The sequence below is a fragment of the Papaver somniferum genome, chromosome 2, assembly GCF_003573695.1.
Source record: "Papaver somniferum cultivar HN1 chromosome 2, ASM357369v1, whole genome shotgun sequence".
NCBI lineage: Eukaryota > Viridiplantae > Streptophyta > Magnoliopsida > Ranunculales > Papaveraceae > Papaver > Papaver somniferum.
In genome coordinates, this window is record NC_039359.1 from 80,211,222 (window position 1) to 80,233,197 (window position 21,976).

Sequence of the window (21,976 nt, forward strand, 5' to 3'; positions counted from 1 at the left end):
GCAGAAGCACTATTCAAATTTATTCTTTTTTGTAACAGTAGAGAATGATAGAGTGACACTCTTAGACCGTTAAATGGAATATGCACAAAATGTGTCTTACACGGATATTCATAGTTGAGGGTTAGTTGGACTGTCTAATCACACTCGCCGGGAAGAACAGTTAATAATCATCGATTCATCATAGGCTAGATTATTCTTTTAAGTGTATGATCACATAACCATCAGTGACAATATTCGTTAAACTGGGCCAAAAAATTCCTAATAGTAAGGACACTTCTCTAGAATTCTTCCTTCCTATGATCTAAAGTTACAAACCTTCCTTTTGTCCCATTCTGTTTCAAAATTTTGAGATACAATTAGCACGACCAACAAATATAATGCTCACATTTAAATTAGTGTGTTAGTTGGTCTTGTCTATAATAGTCAGGAACATATTTTATTATTTAGGTCATAGCAGAACGGACCAAATATTTAGTTGGTCGTGTCATATTATAGTGTGTTAGTTAGTTGGGTCATAGTAGTGTGTTTCATTAGTTAGATCATGATAGCCGAAAAATGCACCTACACATTGGTCCTATAATGATTAGGTAATCGTGTCATAGTAGCTCTGGCCGGGGCATTTAAAGAGTTTTGCTGTCCACTCGGGTTGTCTATTATTTTTAAAATTAATACTTGGCATTTTTAATTAAAAAATAAGTTAGATTGCATCTTCATTGTAACAGGTACCTATAAAAACTCTATTTCTTAAAAATTATGAAATGGTAGTTATCTTTAAACTATTTTCTCAATCAACTTAACGTTTGGGCAGGGTGGGAATTACAAAATAATTGCGCAACCTGCAAAATGACATTGAGCTATCGATTAAAGTAGTAGTGGATAACTGTAAAGCAGGAAGTAGGTAATTCAACTGCAAAAATAAAATAAAAATTACTTGTTGGTTAGCACATTCATAAATGACATTTTTCCAGTCAAGATCACCTCATTCGGTTGTGATATTTAGCTTCCATCAACCATGGTTGTGAGGCACAACCACAGCATGGTTCTCTGAGATGAGCATTCAGTTCACATGTGTCCAGCTTGTCCAAAAGATTTTTCCTACAAATAAAAATGTGGACTGGTCATCAAATGATATAAAAAACTTATTCACCGGAAAAACCAAGATTAATCATGTTTAGTGTTATGGCAAGCTAGGGTTAGCTTTCTCCCGTAGCGTAATTCTAATATAACTAAATTATGTTAGGTTATAAAATTGAACGTCATCCTCCAACAATTTAACAACACTAATATGTATAGATGTCAATAGTACACTTAACTAATGCATCAATACATCAATTAAGAAAAACCACATTGCTTGCTGCCAGTACGTAGTAATGACTAAGGGATATTCGGGATGTGAAATGTTACATCATAGCCATAGGTGTATATGGAGAGTGAGATAGAGATCAACAAAATTCACACTACACCAAATTCTGGGATTAGAAACAGAATAAGACCGTTACTAAAACGAGTTGTACCGGGTTTTGCCTGTTTCAAAAGTGGGTGTTACATTTTTTTGTAAGGGCTTTGAGGCCTTTACGAATTTTGGTTGTAACGGACATCCTAACAGTTAAAAGCCGTTACTAATTTGCCACTTGGTAACAGGTTCAAGCCGTTACGAATTTCTTTTGTAACAACGCTGTCGTAACATTCTCCAGCCGTTACTACGTGGCACATTGTAACAGCTTGCAGCCGTTACTGCGTGGCATATTGTAACAGTTTTTAGACGTTGCGAACTTTTTTGTAACAGCAAAAAAATTACTGCCAGTCAACCTTGACCTGGTCAAGGTTGACCGACAGTTCATTTTCTGCCGGAATTCCAAATATCCTGCATATGCCTTCCAATCCATTCAACAACAATTTTTCAATCAATTCATATTACATTCATATCAAATTCAATCATTTCATATAAAAAATAACTGAAATTTTCCTAAGTAGCAATTATTTTTTGTTAAGGGAATACATAGAAACTTCATAAGTTCAGTTCATTCCTATGTCCTAAGAGAATACAAATTCTATGTATTACAAACATCATGAATATATTTTGTAGCTAAGCATACCATAAGAGCGGATAGGTTTATCTTTGTTCGCCTCAGCTGCTTTCATTAAGATCGGACAAGAGCATTTCTTCTGCCTGCAAGTGTCAAAAAAAACATATAAACTGCGGGTAAGCAACATGCATGATGTACAACAAACTAGTTTGCACTATGCAAAGAAAATGCACAAACAAGTAAGATTGCAAACATCACTAGTAAAATCACTCAATTATCTGTTTAGATTATTTTGAGTATCCTCACCTATCGCTAACCATTTTGGTTGCAGTTTTGGATGAAGTAGAAAGAGCTTGTTTTTCGGCAACTTCAGCTGCATCGATACGCTTTCCTGTATTCAAGAAAAATACTTGAATGATTTGTTGAACGTTAAAAATATTGCATTTTCTGAATATGTGCGTAAGTTATTTTTTCACTTATTGAAAGTACTGAAAGAATCTAAGAGCACTTCTCCAGGTACTGTGGCTAGTATTTGTTTGCCTGCATGGACATTAAGATTTATAAATAATAGACTTCTGGATTTAGGAGTTTAGGAAATTGAACTTACGTGAGCTTTTGCTGGAGAGGATGCAGCTTCACCATCTTTCTTCACAACCGCAACTGATTTGTCATCAATTTTTTGTATCAGGTGGAGATGCCTCGGAGGTTGAAATAGGTTTCCCATCCACTACCTGAAGCAATGAGATAACAAAGATCATGTAAGGTAAAAATTGAAGTAGTTGTTCAGACAGAAGTTGGGGCAGCGCTAGGTCACCTGGTGTTTTTTGAGAGTGGCGAGACAGTTTGTATAGATTGTGGGATGACGCCATTTGATAGGGGGACACCAAGAAGACCATATAATGGAGTCTGAAAATGGAAACAATTAACTTTGAGTGGGATACCAAATGGAGAATGGAAACAAATTAGTGCAGGAAAAGGAAGAAATTAGATGTTTACCAGAAATCGTAATGGAAAATACATGGTTTTCTGAAATTGAACTCGCTTTGCTGTGCAAGTTGAGATGCTACACTATAGGCAAATAATAAAGCATCGCGTCGCTGGGATAAAAGCTCTGAACATATAAAAGATAGGCACATTTAGCATGTCTTGCGAAGCCAAAGAAAAATAATTAATGATCATGCTAAAAAAAGTACATAACTCTCTAGGGCCAGGAGACCACATACCTCGATGACTGTCCAGGTCGCATAGGCACCAGACGACCACGGATTTAGGCTGAGGAGCCGTCTAAGGATACCATGTGGAACATTATTGGCTGGGATGTATTGAATAGCTGTCCAAACAAGAACCATCAAAGGCAGTCCATAGTCTGCAATGATACCTCAAACTCACCTGTGCGAAGAAATCAATGTCGGGCTTTTTATATAGAAGATGAACAAAATTCTTACAGAGAGATAGATAGATAGATACACTTACCAAAGGCATATATTTGCATCCTTATTCTGTAACTTGGCGTGCGTCGTGCTTGGGATCCCACTTTTCATTCACTGTAAATAAGAAATGCAGTCAATTGATACTTATATATAATGGAAGTAGAGTAACCTATTGACAATCTAAGCTATATAAGTAATTATCCATATTTCAAGAAAAATAATCAATATAACACAAAGAAAATATTAAATGGAGAAGATGGGATATATGGTATACCGTGAACAGAGAAATTGAACTGTACATGATGAAACAAATAAGGAATTTTATAGATTTTAATATGTGTCTGGTAATACATAAATAAGTATTAGGCCAATTTACTATATTGAAACCTTATTTAACCAATACCTGTACACAAAGTTACAAACCAATATTAGTTACCTGTACGGAGTGTCACCATAAAAGTTCTTCTGGTAAACATAATCACTACGCAACTTCATGTATCCACCACCACAACCAAGCTTTTGCTCGTGTTTAACATTGAATAGGAAAACCAATATCTTTCCTTTGTTACTGAACTCAGGAATGCAGCAGAGATGGCATAAAATCTGTAGTCCTTGCTGGTTTGGATACCTAATCAAACAAAGCAGAGTTAACATGAGTATTTTAGAATCTAGCAAGTCTATGAGAAATCAACAATCATCACAATTACAGATATTAATGTGATTCAAAAAGAATGAGTAAAGTATCATTACCTTTGTCATTAGCTTCACCGTCCCATTTACTGGAAGTAAAGTTCCACTCCCCAGCCATGTTCTCATCCTTCTTCCAGTCAGATTTAACCCATCGATTTTTCCATCCATCTATAATAATCCAGAAATCCATTGTTCTTATGACTCTCAGAACCACCATTTGAAACTCAACCATCTCCTGCAACTGCTTCATAACCAGCTTTCCTTCACACCAAGACGCCACCAAACTCATTGACTTTCGATCATTTCCTGCAATCTTCACCAAACTGCAGTTGCAACAACAACAGAGCTACCAACACGGATAATCCTAACTGCAATCCGTACTTAGCACCTCATATACAATCCACAATCATTGCTTCAACCGCCATAACTTAGCTGCAACTCCACTTCCAACTGCATCATTCCATTCAGGCTATAACTTTCCATTCTTCTCAGCTTCAATAGCACATCAACTGCATTTGAATCTGAAGCAAGCATGAACATTCAAACACACTCCCATTCAGTCATGTCAACAAACACTTCATTCAGTTTCTTCTCAATACTCAAGCCCTAATTCTTCATTTGTATCAATCTATCACCATCTTCAGTTCCTTCGACTCCATTTCAGAACCTTCTCAGCACTTCAGTTACAACCAGCAACCACCAGATCATCTCTTGTTCAATGAACATCTCTATCTCTGAACTTGACAACATCAAACAAACTCACCATCACCACGGCGACAATGAGAAACAATCCTTCTTCATCCCTGATCTTCAATTACACAAAACAACCAAAATCTGTATCATCATCTCTTTATTCACCTGACCTAAATCACCACCAGGACCCATCAACAAAGCACCACCATCTCTCAAATCAACTAAAACAATTCTTCAATTATTGAATTCTCACAGTAAACATCCACCAACAGCTAATCTCTTACAGATACTGGGGTTAAAACTCAAATCGACTAAAACCCATCGATCTCAATATTCTTGTCCATACCAAATCGAACTCATTGAACAACTTGAAAGCCCCACAAATCAATTTCAACTCCAGAAATCCATTTTGTTCATCACTGATTCACAGCATCAGCTCATCCTCTAATCCCTCATGTTTTTCAACTCGAACCCACTCTGTAAAATACTCACAAACTTCGCTCGAAACTTGATTTAAAAATGAACCCATCTCCGAAAGATTAAGATCTAAATCATCCTTTTCTCGCTTTCTTTTCTCTATACTCAATACTTCAGCTAAATTTCACCTTCATTTCACTACTTTCTTTGTGTATTGAAACCCTAATTTTTTGAAATCCATCTATCACTGAAACTCTAATTTCCAATTCTCTTCGTCTCTCTTTGTACAGGGCAAGCAAATATCATGGACACTCTGTTGGGATACCAACACACTCATTAGAACTTTGCAGATCCGTATGGAAGTAGCTTTGATCGACAGAAGAGAAAAGAAGAGAGAGAAGGCGGAGAAAAAAAGAGATGAAGAAGAATGGGGAATAGTCGAGACTCGAGATGTATGGGTAAGATAAAGAGGGGGAGGATATATCCTCTGCCTGTTTCTGCTTTGGGTGGAAAAAAATATCCAAGTGTGACCACCTAGTGTGACCAAGCGTGTGACTGGCACGCCTAAAAATATATTCGTAACGGCTAAGCCTTGTTACAAAAGTTTTAAAAATTAGTATCGACTAAAGCCTGTCGAATATTTTGTAACGGCGTTTTGTAACAGAAAATATGTAACGGCGCTTATGCCGTTACGAATGCCTGTTACGAATCCGGGAATTTGGTGTAGTGTCAAATGCTACCGTATAGGTTTCAAATGCTACCGTATAAGTCATGGTGCAACTTGGAGTTGCTGTGTTCCTGTTACATCATTATAGGTTACCGTTAGTCGTGGAAGTAATCCCAGCATGTTTTGATAGCCGGGTCAAATTAGGCACCTACTGCCCGAAGGTGGATTGAAATTCTAGAGGCAAAGGTGGTCCCTATATTAAAATCAGTTAGCCTTGTCCTCTCATCTTCTCAAGTAGCACTTCACCTCATATTTCCCATGTATTAGACCCATGAATTCACTCATACAATTGCAATGATAATATGGATCAAGGAATGTGTGCCCAGCAACGATAACTCACAAAATTAAGAATTCTATGCCAAGTTTATCAGCTAGTGCAGTCAATACATGCACGGGAAAAAAGAATAATGTTAAAAGGAAGGGAATATCATTAATTGACTACTCTTGATAATCAATAATCATTTTTGCAGTCATTTTCTGCATGTCCTGTACCTTGAAAATGATTACTACTCTCAAGCCTTGCATTTTTTTTTTGTCTCTGAAGGATCTTAACATGTATTTGGAGCTTGCCACTTCATTTTATTTCAAACAAAGCGCTTCTGCCATACCATCCGTGAGTGACTGGAGGAGTTAAAGAACCCAAGCTCGAGCAAATGTTACTGGGCGTATTAAAGTTACCTTTCTTCGCAGTTGCCTCTGTTGTTGTTTCTCTGCATTGAAATCATTAATATGCCCTGAAGGTACACACTGCATTCACATTTTTTTGTTAACAATGTTAATGTGATAGGGATGCTACAATTTTGATAATTTTCCAGTTTAATCACTTAAAAGAAACTCATATCCAGAAAAAAATCATAGAATGAGACTATATGAGTCGCTAGATCAACATTGCTCAGTTCTAAAAGCAATATTATCAGAATTGAGATGTGATCAATATGCTCTGAAGTTCGATGCAAAACATAACAGTAAATTGGATATCCTGTAAATAGAGACTTACCAATGATCTTGCATAATGCAAGCCATGTAAGCCTGCAAGTAATTCACCAAAAAGTACAAATCAAACTGAGTTTCATTGTTTGAATGTCAATTAAATGTATATAAACCGAGTTTTTATTGTCGGAGGGATCTATCGATTTCCTAACAGCATGTATACTATATTAACCGGTAGATTTATAAAGATAATGATGCAAGACAAAAAAAAAACACTGCCAATAAAAAACTGAATAAATGACAACCTTATTGACATAATGAGTATCCAATTCATAATGAATCAAAACACTCCTCCAGCATCTCCACTGCAATCCAGACTGTAAATGTATAGTTAATTGAGAACGATTAAAATCATCCAGTGAAACCGAAGGATAAGAGTACTACCTTAGCATATCGTAAATAATAACTCCATCGCCATCTCGTTAAATTCACTCCATAGGCTTGCATTCAAAAATGTTTTGCTAATTGGCTAACTCTGCCTGCATAGTAAAAAGCAAAAACTTACTATTTATTGGGCATTGGCATACCTTTGACATTATCAGTAAGTTACAGTACCTGGAAACAAACCATTAAATTATCAAAAGCAACAACCACGGAACTTCTTATTGATACCTAATTACTTCAACAGCAGCTACAACACCATCTTTCTTCTACAGATCACCACCAGCTTATCCACCATCACCAGTCTCACCTCTTCTAGATACACACTCTCAAAACTATGGCAGCAACAGTATCTTCTTAACCTGCCAGATTTCAAAAATTCACCATCTTATAGCTATTTAATACATGAGAAAGGAAGCAGAACCAGCACTAATTGGATCAAAGAAAAATACCAAGAATTAAAGCATATTGGTTAGGAAGTAAGGCAATTACTATTAATTATAAAGTTCATAGTTATTTTTCCTTACATGTGCATCTCTTTCAATTCGATCTTCTCCCCGCCCAAGCAATCCTCGAGCACAATAAAAAAATCACCTCGAGCTGGTAAATCAAGTTCTCTCTGTACAGCTGAAATATGACATCATGGATGTGTTAATCCAAAACTTGTGGGAAACACCTTAGAACGAATAGTCAAAAAGATCTTCTTTAGGGTTTACCTTCTTCTCCGTGGCAGCATAAACTCCAAATCTTCACAAACCTTTGAAACCGAGTTGCACAAAATCATAATCAATCTTTTGTAACTATCCATATACGCAAAACCCAAATTATATCTACGTCTGAAAGAGATAGTATACCAATTCGAATTCCAGACTTTCGATTTCTTAGTAAAGAGATTCGAAACAGATTGGTAGAATTAGAGAAACACGGAATTTCTGTTTCAGAATCTCGAATTTCTGAAGAGGATGATGAAGTAGGGTTTGAACGAGGCAAACACATAAGAAATTCAGGCCTTTATTTATCAATATATCCTAGATTAGCAGATTTACTTACCCGATAACAGTCTTTGGAACCACACCGGATATAATCACCAAACTTAGACTTCCAAGCTAGAGTAATTTAAAAGACTCTGAATGAGACTCAAAGAAACTTAAAGTTGGATTACCCATGATCAACGAATTAAAAAGTAGTGGAGTGGACATGTACCTTAATTAACCTATAATTATCGCAAGCTTTGTTAAGAGCATCATAAAATTTAAGTCGATTAGGGCCCTTCAACCAACAAAATCAACAGATTCAACATCAACAAATGCAATACACAAAATAAAAAACTCCCAATAAAAACCAAAATAAAATAAAAAAAATTACATACCTTCGCTTGAATTTATCATATCATCATCTCGAAGCTCGAAAAAAGAGCCAATATAGATTGTCGCAGCAACCATGGCACCCTCAGGGACATGCAAATCAAATAATATTAACAGCATAATTCAAATTAGACAAAAGAAAATTACCAATTTATTTCATGTGACTCCTGTTACAATAGCATTTGCAATGTCAATCATCACGATTTCGAAGATACCTGCACATCAAACAACGCCCGTCAATCAACAATTAATGGAAAAAAAAAACTCAAAGCAAGAGAGAAGCAGCGTGGAAAAAATAGTCGAGATTAGCTTTTGGTCCAATGATTTATATAGAGACACAAATCTCATAAATAAAATGATTTTGTTTTGAGAATAATATTAATCAATATCAAAATATCTAGAATAACTAATATTTTTAGAAAGATAAGGTCGCGGATTTTCCTTAATGTATTATTTTTTACCTACCATATTTACTTGAAAGTATTTGTTTTAGGAAAATTAATATTTTTGAATGAACAATATAAAGAAATCAACAATATACTTGCAGTATCTTTTTGGCAAGATATTATTAATCATTAAATAATATTTTTTAAATAAGTAAAATAATATTTTCAAGATTTTGTTTACATTTTATTTGTTTTCTTAATTAATTATCAATTACTAACCGTGAAACAAAATATTTTAATAAGGAAAATAATTCGTAAGGATTTTGTTTACATTTTTTTATATTTTTTTAATTATAGAAAAAAAAATATTAAAAGAAATGATTTTTGGGATTAGGAAGAGTTTCAAGTGGGCCCCGCCCTGTATCTTAGGCTGGATTTTTTTACGGGATAAAATTACCGTAAGTTAATCATTTCCGCTTTAGAATCCAATGGAAGAACCAAAATAATACTGGTACTTTCTTTCCTTGTAAATTAGACTCTCTTAAATTACCTAATGGTGGGTTCACACAACAAAAAGTGCTATAGATCACACACTAAACATCACAGTGTATGAACATTTCTGGTCTTTTAAGGGCTAAAACTTATAAAGACCATTAATATTATAGTGTTTGTGATCGTAGATATAAAGACCTATTTATACATCTCATATATTTTAAAAAGTGTGATCTTACAATGCATTTGACAACTCTCATCATTATTTTGTGATCAAAAATCTGTCCATTAAGATTTTTGGATAAATTTTAAGAAACAATTGCAGAGACTGTGGCTCGAACCTGCGACCTTCAGTTCTATTAGAGGAAAAAACAGACAGCTCACAAAATTTTTGGGGGTCCAATAGCAAAACCTAACTTTTACTCCTCTACTCCTCGAATTCTCAGAACTCTTCTCGTTTTTTTTTTTCACTCTCAAAACTCTCTTGGTCGCTATCCCTCCTGCTGCTCTCGATTTTTCTTCAATCCATAGAGAATTCAAGCGAGTTTTCATAGAAACCGTTAATTTCTTTTGGATTCAGGTATGATTCAACTGGTTCCCCTCTCGTTTGGGTTATATATGTAGTCAGATTCGAAAATTGAAGTTGAGATTTGAAATTAGGGTTGATTTTTTAGTTGTTTTGATTTTTGATTTTAGTATCGTTTTTCTACAGGGTTGATTTCTGAAAACAACTCGAAGAAGAATAAGCAGAAGAAGAAGAAGAAGAAGAAGAAGAAGAAGAAGAAGAAGAAGAAGGAGGTGAAGCAGGTGAAGGAGGAGGAGGAAATTTACTTCGAATTAGTTCAAACTTGATCAGGTAGGTACGGATCGTTTTACTTTTGATTATTTTTTTTGTTGTTTAATTTTTGGTTTGATTTGAGTAATTCCTTCATGTTGGCGCTATGGTGAGGTTTGGTTTTGGTTTGATCTGCACTGGTTTTGAGTTAAGTTTGTATATTAAGTTTTGATTGTGATGGAATGATCCTTTGTTTGATTTGAGTTAATGATTTTGAAGAGTAATATCTTGATTATTAGGGAATTATTTGGAAATTTACTTAATAGAGGTGGAATGTTAGGGTTTTGTGTAATTTGATTGGGGTTATGGTTAATTAGTGTGAACATGAAGGATTGGTTGTCTAACCATATAATGTTTTTTGTAAAAATGTATGTCAATTACTCTGTATCACAGTTTTGGGAAATGCGATATGGTTATGGTTAGATCAGATTTTAAGCTATTTGCTCCAGTCAACTTATTTAGAGCAGTCACATTTTTCTTAGTTTTTCCTATGCAGCAAACTGGCCACTGAAACAGAGCAGTTTCATTGCTTATTTGGGGTACTAGGATCACTCACTACAGCTAGGTCTTAATTTTACAGTTGTTCGTTAATGGCACGGTTGATTTTTCCTGCGTTTATGTATGATTCGTTCTGACGGTGATTACAGACTTCTTATTGTTAAACATATACATGCATACCTAGTTTACAGTACGTATATTCATTTTGGCATTAATTTACTGCACCTCCAGACACTCATGTTTTCTGAAGAAAAACATTATTTTAGACAAGGATTGTAATCGTCTGAAATGATTGTTCAGTTTGAAATTAGCGTGATGTAGTTTCTGAAGAATGACTCAGTATAATGTTTTTCTTCTCTTACAATAAGAAAGGCTCTACTGCTCCATGCAAGGCACATCTTATTGAAGTTTATTATTTGTTCCCCTACAGGTTGTAGATGCTTTGTATGATTGCAAGAGTGAGGTGATTGGACCTGGATTCTTTAGGTTTAAAGCTGAAATAGGTGATTTTTCCACATTTTGCCCTTTTTTTTCTCTGTTTTTTTTAGCTGAAAGTTGAAGGCATTTTGGAAAATTCTTTGGATCTGGTTGCACTTTTCATGAATCCATTGTGAATCGTTTTAAACACCTGAAAGTTTTACTTCAAAAAGTTTGGTGGTACAGATTTCAACGGTGTGGTGGTGGTACAAAATTATTTGGAAAGGACTGGACGTGGAGAATGGGAGAAACAGGTAACTCTAATATAAATGTGTGCCGTATTTTTCATTATTATCTACTAGCTGATTAGTGAACTTTCTTTCAACTACTGTGTGTTCCTTTTTCTTTATTCGTGCATTGTCAGTGTAGCAAAAGGCGGCACCCAGGCAGGCCTAGGTGGAGCCGCCGCCCAAAATTTTAGGCCTTTTTGATATTAGGCGTTTTGGGGCCTAGGCGCCGATTCTGGGCGATTTTCCACAGATTTCTCATGAGGATTTGGGATCTACGCACCGCCTAGGCCACAACCCTTAATCAAACAGGAAAAAAAAAGAGAAAAGAAGAACTGTTTTCCTTGTCAAATGATAAATACATCCACAAAGACCATAACTTCTGTTGAATCTTGAAGGAAATTAAGAAACCATGAAGGGAAGAAGCAGTAAGAGAGGTCAGGAATGGAGTAAGATGAATGGTAGAGAGGTGGAGGCGTGAAAGAGAAAGAGAATCCTTATGTTTTCTAGGGTTTAGTTTTAGATAAGGATAATATGCTTTGAAAAGACATCTACGCCCTTATAAAATAAGATTATTTACGAGGATATTACTAGCAATAAATAATATATATATTTTTGTGTGTATTTATATATATCCGCCTAGTCCCCGCCTAGTCCTTTCAGGCACCAGGCCCCACTCAGCCGCCTCGCACCTGCCTTACGACTTTTGCTACACAGTGCATTGTACAATATGATTGATTATTTATATCTGGCGGCTAACAGTTCCGAGATGCTGGAAAAGATATTGATGATGCCACTTTACTAAGGACTTGCATCTCATAATTTAGTTACCATTATGCTGTGCTTTTGCCAACTCGTGATAGATCCTTTTGTGGTAAAAATCTTATCTTTTTGTGGGATCGAATTTGTGTATAGGCATCCATTTGATTCATCAAAATGCGGTTGAATTTGTCACTTTTAAAGGATGGTGTTTTGGAGCCAAGTCGGATTGTTGAGCCTCTGGAAGCTTCATATGATGATTTCTTAGTGGTAATATTTCGATCTTTAGAACTCTCGCTGTCATTTTGTCTTTCTTTTTGTTTTCCTGGGGTTTCTTAGTGGTAATTTTTCAGTTTTCCCGTTAAATCATTATCACCTAATCTTGGAATCAAGTCAGTTCTCTTAATTACCTCAAAAAAAACATTCAGTTCTCTTGAATCACGTTGACAATTACTTATGCTACTTTGTGATTACTCCTTTCATAACTCTCACAAGCACCCTATAATATTCAAAGTAGTGTCTTCACCCATACGTGATAATGTTTACCACATTATCTATCACAACGAGACGATCTTCTCTGCACACCCTGACATAGATTACTATGGACGCGTTTAGCTCAACACCAATAATCTAATCCATCACCACCAAGATCTTTTCCTCAATAAGATGTCTTATCAACATCTCCATACGAATACTCCATAACGATATATCTTCCAACATCGATAACTGTCCCATAAGCACCATAATGATGTACTCCTTCCACCATTAGGTCTCTCACATAATCACCTCAATAGGTGGGATGAATTCCTCACATCTCTACGAGATTTACATTGAGGATTCCATGACTAAAACACTTAGCCTAGACCTCCTTATATAGGAGTCACAAACTTATCCTACAAGAATAGGGTTTCCTAACATAGCTATTAAGGTCCTAAAATTAGGAATAAGTAAACCAATTAAAAGTTTTCCTAAACTCCTTGACCGACTGATTTTTGGTTTCCCAAAACTTATCTCACCGACCTAGTTTTGGTTTTCTTCCAAAACCAAACTCTTTATAACCGACTGGCCCCACAATTCTCTACTTCGGATCATGCATTTATGCATGAGACGATCAACTTGTTATCCGTCCATCTTCTGAAAATTGATTGCACCATCATTGGTTGCCTACATATCCTCAATAGGAATCAAACCGAAATATGGTTCACCCAAATTTGTTCCGTAAAACCTCCACCAGAAGAGAGCAAACCAAACTTGAACGTCATCAACATAAGACTTAACAATCCAACCTACTGGTGATTGTATAAATCTCCACCATGGGAAAAAAAAATCTTGACCATCTCACCAACCATAATCATATGATCGCCCGTTATGCAACATCTTGAGAAAATACACCTTACTCCTTTATGTTCACAACTCCACATTGATTGGCACCATTCCAGGTGTATTGCATGCCAACTCAACCAGACCATACACAATCATTGTCCATATGCCACCTTCGAACTTAGTTATAGTCATTATGCGCCCTTGAGCCTTTGCCACCTTCGAACTTGTTCCACACGAACCCAGCTCTGTCTCGGCTTGCCTTGCTTCACCTGAGTTAATATTCCGCTCCACTTAATCCACCAACTCCAAGTTGCACACCACATCTGTTAGGGTTGACATCCATAACTACTCGATCACTAAATAAAACTACCATAGTAGCCTTCATACGTATGCCTAAGCATTATCTTAGCATAACCATAGTCTTCATCTTCGTTTCTAAACTCCAGCCGAGTTAATCGCTTATTTAAACAACTGACCACATACTTGTGCTTTTTCATGAGCATGTCCTTCAAAGCGAGTTAGCGAGATACATTGTATTAGTTTGTAATAGACCAACCTTTATGTTAGCTTCGAAGAAACTAAGCATCATGTATGTACCAAAGCATATTGAGCATGACTCTAACTGCACACCAAATACAACCAATTCATGGATCATTGCCACTGCGTATCAATCTCAAGCTCATCTGTATGAATCTTGCTTTACGAGCTTATCTCTAATTGGATCATGATTCTATGACCCTATTTCCCCAATTGAGTTTTACTACTCTAAAAGGCTCATCATACCTTGAACAATTGCATACATACAAAAACACATGTCCAGCTTCACAAAGACTTTGACAACTAACACACCAATCATTTTCACCACTTCAGCAACCTCAACGGTCTTTGATAACAATGTCCTTTTTACGATCTTTAACATAATTGTCAAGATAGTCTTTTATCAATTTCTTAAGCAAGCATGTAGTTTCGACTTCGCGACAGTCAAACCACAACATAATCAGACTCAGATAACACTGTGACCATCGTCGAAGAATTTATTTTTACAGTCATAACAATGCATAATGTCACACATTATGTCTTGTGCATGTCCTTTTCTCAATCTTGCTCCAAACGTACACCAACGTTTCGAAATCTGATAGTCCGTCCTTCACACAAAGACCCAATCACACCTAGCCATAATCTGAAACCATTGGTAAGTTCCTCAAACTCCAAGCAATTCAAGACGCTGTTGTATTTACTTTCTCATGCTACGTAAAGAAAATAACTTGACGGAAACTAAATCGTTGCTGAACCAAATTTCTCAATATAAATCTTTACTTTCATCTCTACAGGCTCTGTCCCTATTGAAATCAATTTCAATAACTGTAGCAGACAAGCAAACCCCTAAAATATTATCATTGATATAATGTAGCTCTCTCCAAAGGAAAGTCTCACACTGATCATTAGGAAATCGAATAGCCAATGGATAATAAGAAGTTAACGAAAAAACACGCCGAAATTGTAGCTCTTCTCAAATTCATGCACCGTGTTTTCTCCTAAGTAATATGCGCTAGCCCGTAGCCACACCAGCATACACATTGTAGTATTGTATCTTTATTCTTTAAACTCTTGAAGTGTCCGAGTGATACCATTTTAATTCCTCACAACGGGTCTTTACCAGAATAGGAACGTATCTGCAACACAATAGACCAACTTGTTTCTCCCAATGGTCTTGCACTTCAACTAGCTCTGATCGACTTCAAATGGTGTACAACCAAACAACTTCTTTGACTGAACGTCATCAACAAGAATCAAAAGATCACAAACTATCTAGTTTTTCCATCGGAATCAGTACGAGAGAAACTCCAAACATTGTTCTAACCGAAACAATGTCAAACTTCAACACAGACAAACAAACCCTACAAACTGTGTTGATAAACTGCTTCTTATACAATAACGAAAATCCATAGCTCCACAACCAATATCACATCGTATCCAAAGATCCATGTCCGGCAACTTATTTGTAGCCACATGCTTCAAATACTCAGACTGAAAATCAAACTCTTCACTTCTGGAACATATCAAAACCTGGCCAACGGTAAATACTTCCGAAACAAACCTACTACGAGATTTCCCCAAATATTTATTGTAAACAACTAAGGAAGAACGAGTATGAATTCATCTTCACATTCTTCAACTTCATGTTAAAGACAAACAACAACATGATCCAACTGATGACGATTGATAATTAAATTATTGTTTCCCTTGGTTTGGAACAATAATGAGAGTTTGACATGCTAATATTCCATATTTACTTCCACAAACATACAAACTAATATTTGTATCCCAACTACTATATTCTTGCCTTCTTGTGTCTTGCCAAGCAAACACCGATTAATTGAAAACCAATCTACGCGGGTCTTTCAAACAGTTTAAGAATATAGTATGAAGTATAGAGAATAAATAAACTCATTTGAAGCCATGAGTAGGGTTTATGCTCCAATAAGTATCAATGTCAAATCTCCAATGTAGAGCACCACAAACATCAAGACCATAAATCTTGACCATATCGAATGCATATCACCTGATATAATCCCATTTCTTCAGAAATACGCTTTACTTTGCTTTGTTCCCAAAACTGATGAATCAAATCATACACACACTTGATAACATCAAGCTCTGCATCCTCGGAAGCTGTAACACAAAATCCTTGAATACTTGATGAAATCAAATCCTTCGTCTTCAAAATTTTCTTGCAACCAGAAAACTCAAAACTTCTCTCTTCGAATCTTCTATCCAACCTAAAGCTCTGATACCAATTGTTGGGGTTCAGAGCCATCTACGTGCTAATCTTGCGGAAATATATTAGCTAATAAGAAACACTTAATCTCTCGGATCGCTCCATGAACCTTACCACGATCTAGGATAAGAAGAAGATAAAAAGAACCACATAGATGCAAGCCATAAACAAAGCAATAAGAAGTAAAGTATTCACAGATTTAACGTGGTTCAACAATATACACAATGTGTGTATATTGTCTACATCCACCAAATGGCTATGGCCTTTTTATTCATTATAGAATCACCACTGAGAATTACACAACTGATTGACTAAATCAATCCATCGACTCACCACAACGTGACCGAACACAAGAACTCTCACAAGCACCCTATAATATCCAAAGTAGTGTCCTCACTCATACGTGATAATGTTTACCACATTATCTACCACAACGAGACGATCTTCTCTGCACACCCTGACATAGATTACTATGGACGCGTTTATCTCAACACCAATAATCTAATCCAGCACCACCAAGATGATCTTTTCCTCAACAAGATGTCTTACCAACATCTCCATACGAATACTCCATAACGACATATCTTCCAACATCGATAAGTATCCCATAAGCACCATAATGATGTACTCCTTCCACCATTAGCCCTCTCACATAACCACCTCAATAGGTGGGATGAATCCCTCACATCTCTACGAGATTTACATTGAGGATTCCATGACTAAAACACTTAGCATAGACCTCCTTATATAGGAGTCACAAACTTATCCTACAAGAATAGGGTTTCCTAACTTAGCTATTAAGGTCCTAAACTTTAGGAATAAGTAAACCAATTAAAGGTTTTCCTAAACTCCTTGATCGACTGATTTTTGGTTTCCCAAAACTTATCTCACCGACCTAGTTTTGGATTTCTTCCAAAACCAAACTCTTTAGAGCTTCTCCAATGGCAATTGTGGATCTTTCATATGTGGCGTCACTTTTAAGACATCCTTTAGGTATAAAATCCTAAATATTAGGAGAAAATAAATTTTGTCTCCAAGCCACTAAAATGTTGTATCATCCTTTTATTTATTTGTAGGTATATAATTGGTTAAATTTTTTTTTTTCTTTTTTTTTTTTAATGATTTTATTAACAAAAATGTGACTAGGATGGGAAGACATTCTCTAAGTGAATGTCTAAAACTAGAGGTTGACCTATAGGATGTCTAACTTTCTTTTTTGCCACATCATCCTCATATCAATGAGTTGGGGATGATTTTTTATAAAAATTGTTGTGTATCCTATGTGGATGAAGACATTTTTCTTCACACACATTCCATTGGAGAAACTCTTATAACCAACTGGCCCCACAATTTTTTCGTGCAAAATTAATTCCTTGTTAACTTCGTGCAGATTCATGTTCATTGACATCCAGGTTATGCTATGCACATGTTGGGACAACAGCAGAGGTATGGTTTCTTTTGCCGCTTTGGGTTTTCCTCTCTAAGTTTTAGGAAGATGTAAACATTCCTTAATCCTTATGAATGTGTTCAACGGATATTTTCTTTCTCGCGATGTTTTAAAAGAACTCATATTTTCATGGGCTTGTTGAAACTTATCTAGTTAGTTATTTTGTCAATTATACCGGTGGCAACATATGTAAAAGGAAAACAACAAAGTAACCTTGAAGCTACCATCTCCTGGATTAGTGTCATTCTTTTGGAGTATATATAGTTGACAGAGTCTTCATGTGTAATATCTCATCATATTCTTGTTTCTGGGAAAAATGAGCTGCAAGTAGAGCAGGATAAGTATCCCATTACATTTAACTGGGGAAACCCATTGGTGAAATAGCTGAAGGCGATTTTTCCGTATGACCTCCATGATAACTTAATAGAACTGATGAACTGTACCTCCATGTCCCATGGACCAATGCCTCAGAACTTATCATATGTGCATCACCTCTTTTCAATTTTTGAAGTAGATTTTTCTCATTACTCCATAACGGGATTATATCAAGAAATCATGTTTTTTAGACTGCAGATAACATGTTTTTTAATTGAAGACCTTTAAAAAAAGATACCACCTGCACACATAAACTTCTGTTTTTGTAGCAGTTTTCTTATTATTGTGGTATTATAGTAGAAGTAACAGTTAGTTTGGGCAACTTAGAATGAATAAAACAAGCTAACTCATGTCGCGTCCAGCGCCTCTGATGCAGCTGAGAACTAACTTTTTGCTGTGTCGCTTGAATTATTCTCTCAATTGTTAAGTTCGTCACACGAAGACCGCATTTCATATCAATGATGGTAAATTCTTGATTAAATTATGCAGATATGGGGAAGGAGATGGTAATGGTCCCCGAAACATGGATGGTCTTGCAAAGACACCTGAATTTCATATTGCATGCATATTTCCGGTACAAGAATCTACTAGGCAAGAGCTGCTAGAGATTGATGGAGGCTCCTGCAGACTTTGACGAGAAATCGGGTTACTTGGGTGTTTTAGTCGTGTCTGCTGCAGAAGTTGCCAGGTTTGTGTTTTTGATTTACCTGGAAAATTGTGTCAGGTTACCTACCAGAAGAATGGGAGAATAGAATTTCTACTGATATTCTAATGCAAATCGTTTATTACATGTTGAAGAAGGAACTCGGGAAGTCAGCTCGTCAGGCTCTTGATTAGAACTTGCCTAAGACCATCTAGGCTCAATCAGGTGCAGTTTGATCTTTCCTTCGTGTTATGAAAATCTTGCGCAGAATGTTGCTTACTCCCAACACAATGATAGCTGCATGTATCAAGAGAACAGTATAGAATCCTTTCACCTTGTAATCTAGGGAAGTAGATATTGTTCTCCATGCAGCTCTGTGGGGCGACCACTGAGAAACTGGATGTATAGCTGATGCACAGCGCAGGCTTACCCAAACTGTTCAGTTTTACCCAGATCATCTGCATATCATCCAATCTATAAATATCGGCCGATTTTCCACTCGGTCCTAAATCCACTAGTAAAAGCTTTTCATCACACTCCAAATAACTTGGATAGAAACCACTGAATTGTTTCAAGGACTTCGAAAGTACTTTCCAACTGAAATGACCTTCAATACTAAAAACTCCTAACATTCCGTTATAATCTAAGCAGTAGAAAGCTCCCTTATAGAAAACCGGATTGTTAATACACGGCATAAAGTTGTCCCGTTGTCGCCTTGATAACTGAATCGACGAACAGTCCAACGAGTTGCTCTAGTTACCGGTTTAGTGACCATGAAAGATATCTCACTGTGACCTTCCAATTCCCAGCACTTGGAGATGACAATCACCACGCAATCGCGAGAAGTTGGCACTGACGAGAATGACATTCCACCAAGTACATAGTCATCAGGTACATCTGGAAGACGGATCATTTCTCTTGTGAAAGGATTGTAGCAGAATATGGTTTTTTTCCCCTTAGACAATAGAAGCCATCCACCTTTTGAAAAACGGATTGTAGCACCTACAAGCTCTTTACATGATTTCATGAGGTACTTCTCATTATTAAAAATCGGGTCTAAGTATTCGCATATGGTCTTTTTATTGTCTTCAAAGATAGACATCAGCCATGGAGATAAACATGTAGTTGCTGTGGTCCTTGTAGAAGCCGATATTCGGTTCAATGGGGGTAGAACAGAACTTTCTATACAGGCTAAGCGAAAATGAATGCAATCCACGGGATGGAGAAATTTCGCTATCTCCTCTGTATTGTCATAATCACTGAGAAAACCCCACTGTTTTAATTCTTCCGTTTCTCCTCCATTATCCATGTTCTCCTCTTGTAATCTGGCATTTCTTGAATCTTGGCTTGCAAGAACGTCTGCTATTCTTCTCCTTCTTCCCGCAACGTGCCTGCAAAAGAATTATTCAATACTTCGAAAAGCTAAATAACAATGTTTCTTAAACACAATGGTTTCATTGATGCTGTATTTACCTGTTTTCATCTGTAGGCATCATTATCCAAGTGGGCAGAAAACATGGATTTGGAAGCTTCAAACACGGCAAATAACTGTAGTAGCATTGTCTTCTACTTCATATAAATACAAGGTTTGGTCTTCGGGTAGTATATAGAACAAACATCCCCTTCCAAGACCCATGTCCGCCGCTGAGCAACATGCTGTGGAAGTCGATTAACACTTTGTAAAGTCTAAAGTGTCCATGATTGTGGAAAAAAAGAGAACGTGATCATCCAAAGACTTCACCACAACCAAAGTCATAGATGAGAAATCCAACTTAAAGATGTGTCGAGGCAACTTTTCTAAATCCTCTTGGACTGCAATTTAAATGAACTTTGAAGATCTCATTACCAGATTCAACCCAATGTTCCATGTAATAAGTATTTTCCTCACCTCCTCCTATCCATGTGAAATCGGCATGCTCTAGCTTGATTATTTTAAGATATTGCTTTTGATTATCATCGTCAACAAGATGCCATCATTTTTGTATTTCGATCTGCATAACCCAACCGTCTTCAAGGGATGCACCACAGAATGCGTACAGCTTATCTCTGAAGCAAAGCAGGGATTCAATAGATAGTATATGACAATTATTGCCAGGAGCAGTTATAGACAGCACCTTTATTCTCCATTGTTCATCTCCAGGTCGACAAAAAGCTAGTACATGCATGTCCTGACGAGCTTCAAGAGGGTCTACACGCTTAAAAAGGAGGTACACCACGCTCAGGTTGTCTGGATCAGAACTGCTAAAACTACTAGTACTCGGAGGTGCCGAGGATAACACTAAGTCGAATAGAAAATATTGTTTTGATTCAGTACTAAAAGACTGACGCTCGATGCTCGTTCGGATGATACAGGGTTCCACAAGAAACAATCATCTAAGTTTGAGTTGGCGACAGAATACTCAGCATTATCTTCAACATTACCAATAAAAATTAGCCATCCTTGATGAGAAGGTTTATGATAATATGCTTTACCTTGCATCTCTGGTATAGACTTGATGCAATTTCTATTATTGGGTTCATATGGATTATAATAACTTTGAAATTTCCTACCTCTTCCATGAGGGAAGACAAGCCAAAGTGCTGCCATTGGAATCGGTGGGCGTTGCTGTTCACTTCTCTCATCTGATGCCTTTGCTGATGCTGATTCCGATGTTAATTGCTTGTCCATGAAAATTATGTGGCTAGCTAGCTATAGAGGAAATCCAGCTACAACCGCTCTTGCAGAAGATGCTGATAAAAAAGCAAACAAGGAATTCTGTTGAGTACGAATAAAATTCTATGTATTTATAGACAGCCCAACTGTTTTCAGATTTAGAATAGAAGAACCGCTAACACAAAGAAGGGTGGGACCTGAAAATTGTACGGGACAAGACATTACGACTACTGATTAGGGGTGCACATATCCTACCCATATCCGCCAACCCTACCCTACCCGCCCGTGTTTTAACCGTATCCTATCCTACCCACTATTTGGCGGGTAGGGTAACGGGTAAAGATTTTCTTAACCGCCGTTAGA

General features: G+C 36.6%; 2 protein-coding genes and 3 long non-coding RNA genes across 14 annotated transcripts; 1 reads left to right on the forward strand and 4 right to left on the reverse strand.

Annotated features, from left to right (window-relative positions):
- Nucleotides 1-1,986: 1,986 nt before the first annotated feature.
- On the reverse strand, nt 1,987-3,562 carry LOC113348160. The gene is made up of 7 exons (XR_003359525.1): nt 3,501-3,562; nt 3,251-3,416; nt 3,024-3,138; nt 2,842-2,933; nt 2,635-2,758; nt 2,334-2,418; nt 1,987-2,170 (listed from the first exon to the last, which is right to left on the reverse strand). It is a non-coding gene; the product is annotated as an uncharacterized LOC113348160 (long non-coding RNA).
- A 342-nt stretch (nt 3,563-3,904) lies between these two features.
- Nucleotides 3,905-5,146, reverse strand: LOC113348157 (calreticulin-like). The gene is made up of 2 exons (XM_026591863.1): nt 4,208-5,146; nt 3,905-4,085 (listed from the first exon to the last, which is right to left on the reverse strand). The coding sequence occupies exons 1-2, from the start codon at nt 4,434-4,436 to the stop codon at nt 3,949-3,951; spliced, it is 366 nt and encodes a 121-aa protein (XP_026447648.1). The 5' UTR covers nt 4,437-5,146; the 3' UTR covers nt 3,905-3,948.
- Nucleotides 5,147-6,354: 1,208 nt separating this feature from the next.
- Nucleotides 6,355-8,989, reverse strand: LOC113348159. 9 transcript variants are annotated; one of them, XR_003359524.1, is made up of 8 exons: nt 8,725-8,989; nt 8,072-8,624; nt 7,883-7,982; nt 7,587-7,717; nt 7,359-7,453; nt 7,220-7,291; nt 6,982-7,013; nt 6,355-6,731 (listed from the first exon to the last, which is right to left on the reverse strand). It is a non-coding gene; the product is annotated as an uncharacterized LOC113348159 (long non-coding RNA). The 9 variants fall into 9 exon arrangements; XR_003359523.1 differs by having other exon boundaries at nt 6,355-7,291; nt 8,072-8,112; nt 8,559-8,624; XR_003359519.1 differs by having other exon boundaries at nt 6,355-7,291; nt 8,072-8,461; nt 8,559-8,624.
- Nucleotides 8,990-10,026: 1,037 nt separating this feature from the next.
- LOC113348158 lies at nt 10,027-19,474 on the forward strand. 2 transcript variants are annotated; one of them, XR_003359514.1, is made up of 8 exons: nt 10,027-10,177; nt 10,310-10,453; nt 11,361-11,433; nt 11,594-11,661; nt 12,550-12,663; nt 17,886-17,941; nt 18,807-19,005; nt 19,116-19,474. It is a non-coding gene; the product is annotated as an uncharacterized LOC113348158 (long non-coding RNA). The 2 variants fall into 2 exon arrangements; XR_003359515.1 differs by having other exon boundaries at nt 19,119-19,474.
- Nucleotides 19,475-19,603: 129 nt separating this feature from the next.
- On the reverse strand, nt 19,604-20,515 carry LOC113351471. The gene is made up of 2 exons (XM_026595451.1): nt 20,434-20,515; nt 19,604-20,351 (listed from the first exon to the last, which is right to left on the reverse strand). The coding sequence occupies exons 1-2, from the start codon at nt 20,454-20,456 to the stop codon at nt 19,604-19,606; spliced, it is 771 nt and encodes a 256-aa protein (XP_026451236.1). The 5' UTR covers nt 20,457-20,515.
- Nucleotides 20,516-21,976: the final 1,461 nt, after the last annotated feature.

What these genes read in the sequence shown, in the direction of transcription:
- LOC113348157 (XM_026591863.1), bottom strand. Translation starts at nt 4,436, where the DNA reads ATGAGTTTGGTGGCGTCTTGGTGTGAAGGAAAGCTGGTTATGAAGCAG. An exon ending in CGGTGAAGCTAATGACAAAG is followed by an intron (nt 4,086 to 4,207) that starts GTAATGATACTT and finishes TTGTTTGATTAG; the next exon opens with GTATCCAAACCAGCAAGGAC.
- LOC113351471 (XM_026595451.1), bottom strand. Translation starts at nt 20,456, where the DNA reads ATGATGCCTACAGATGAAAACAG. An exon ending in ATGCCTACAGATGAAAACAG is followed by an intron (nt 20,352 to 20,433) that starts GTAAATACAGCA and finishes ATTCTTTTGCAG; the next exon opens with GCACGTTGCGGGAAGAAGGA.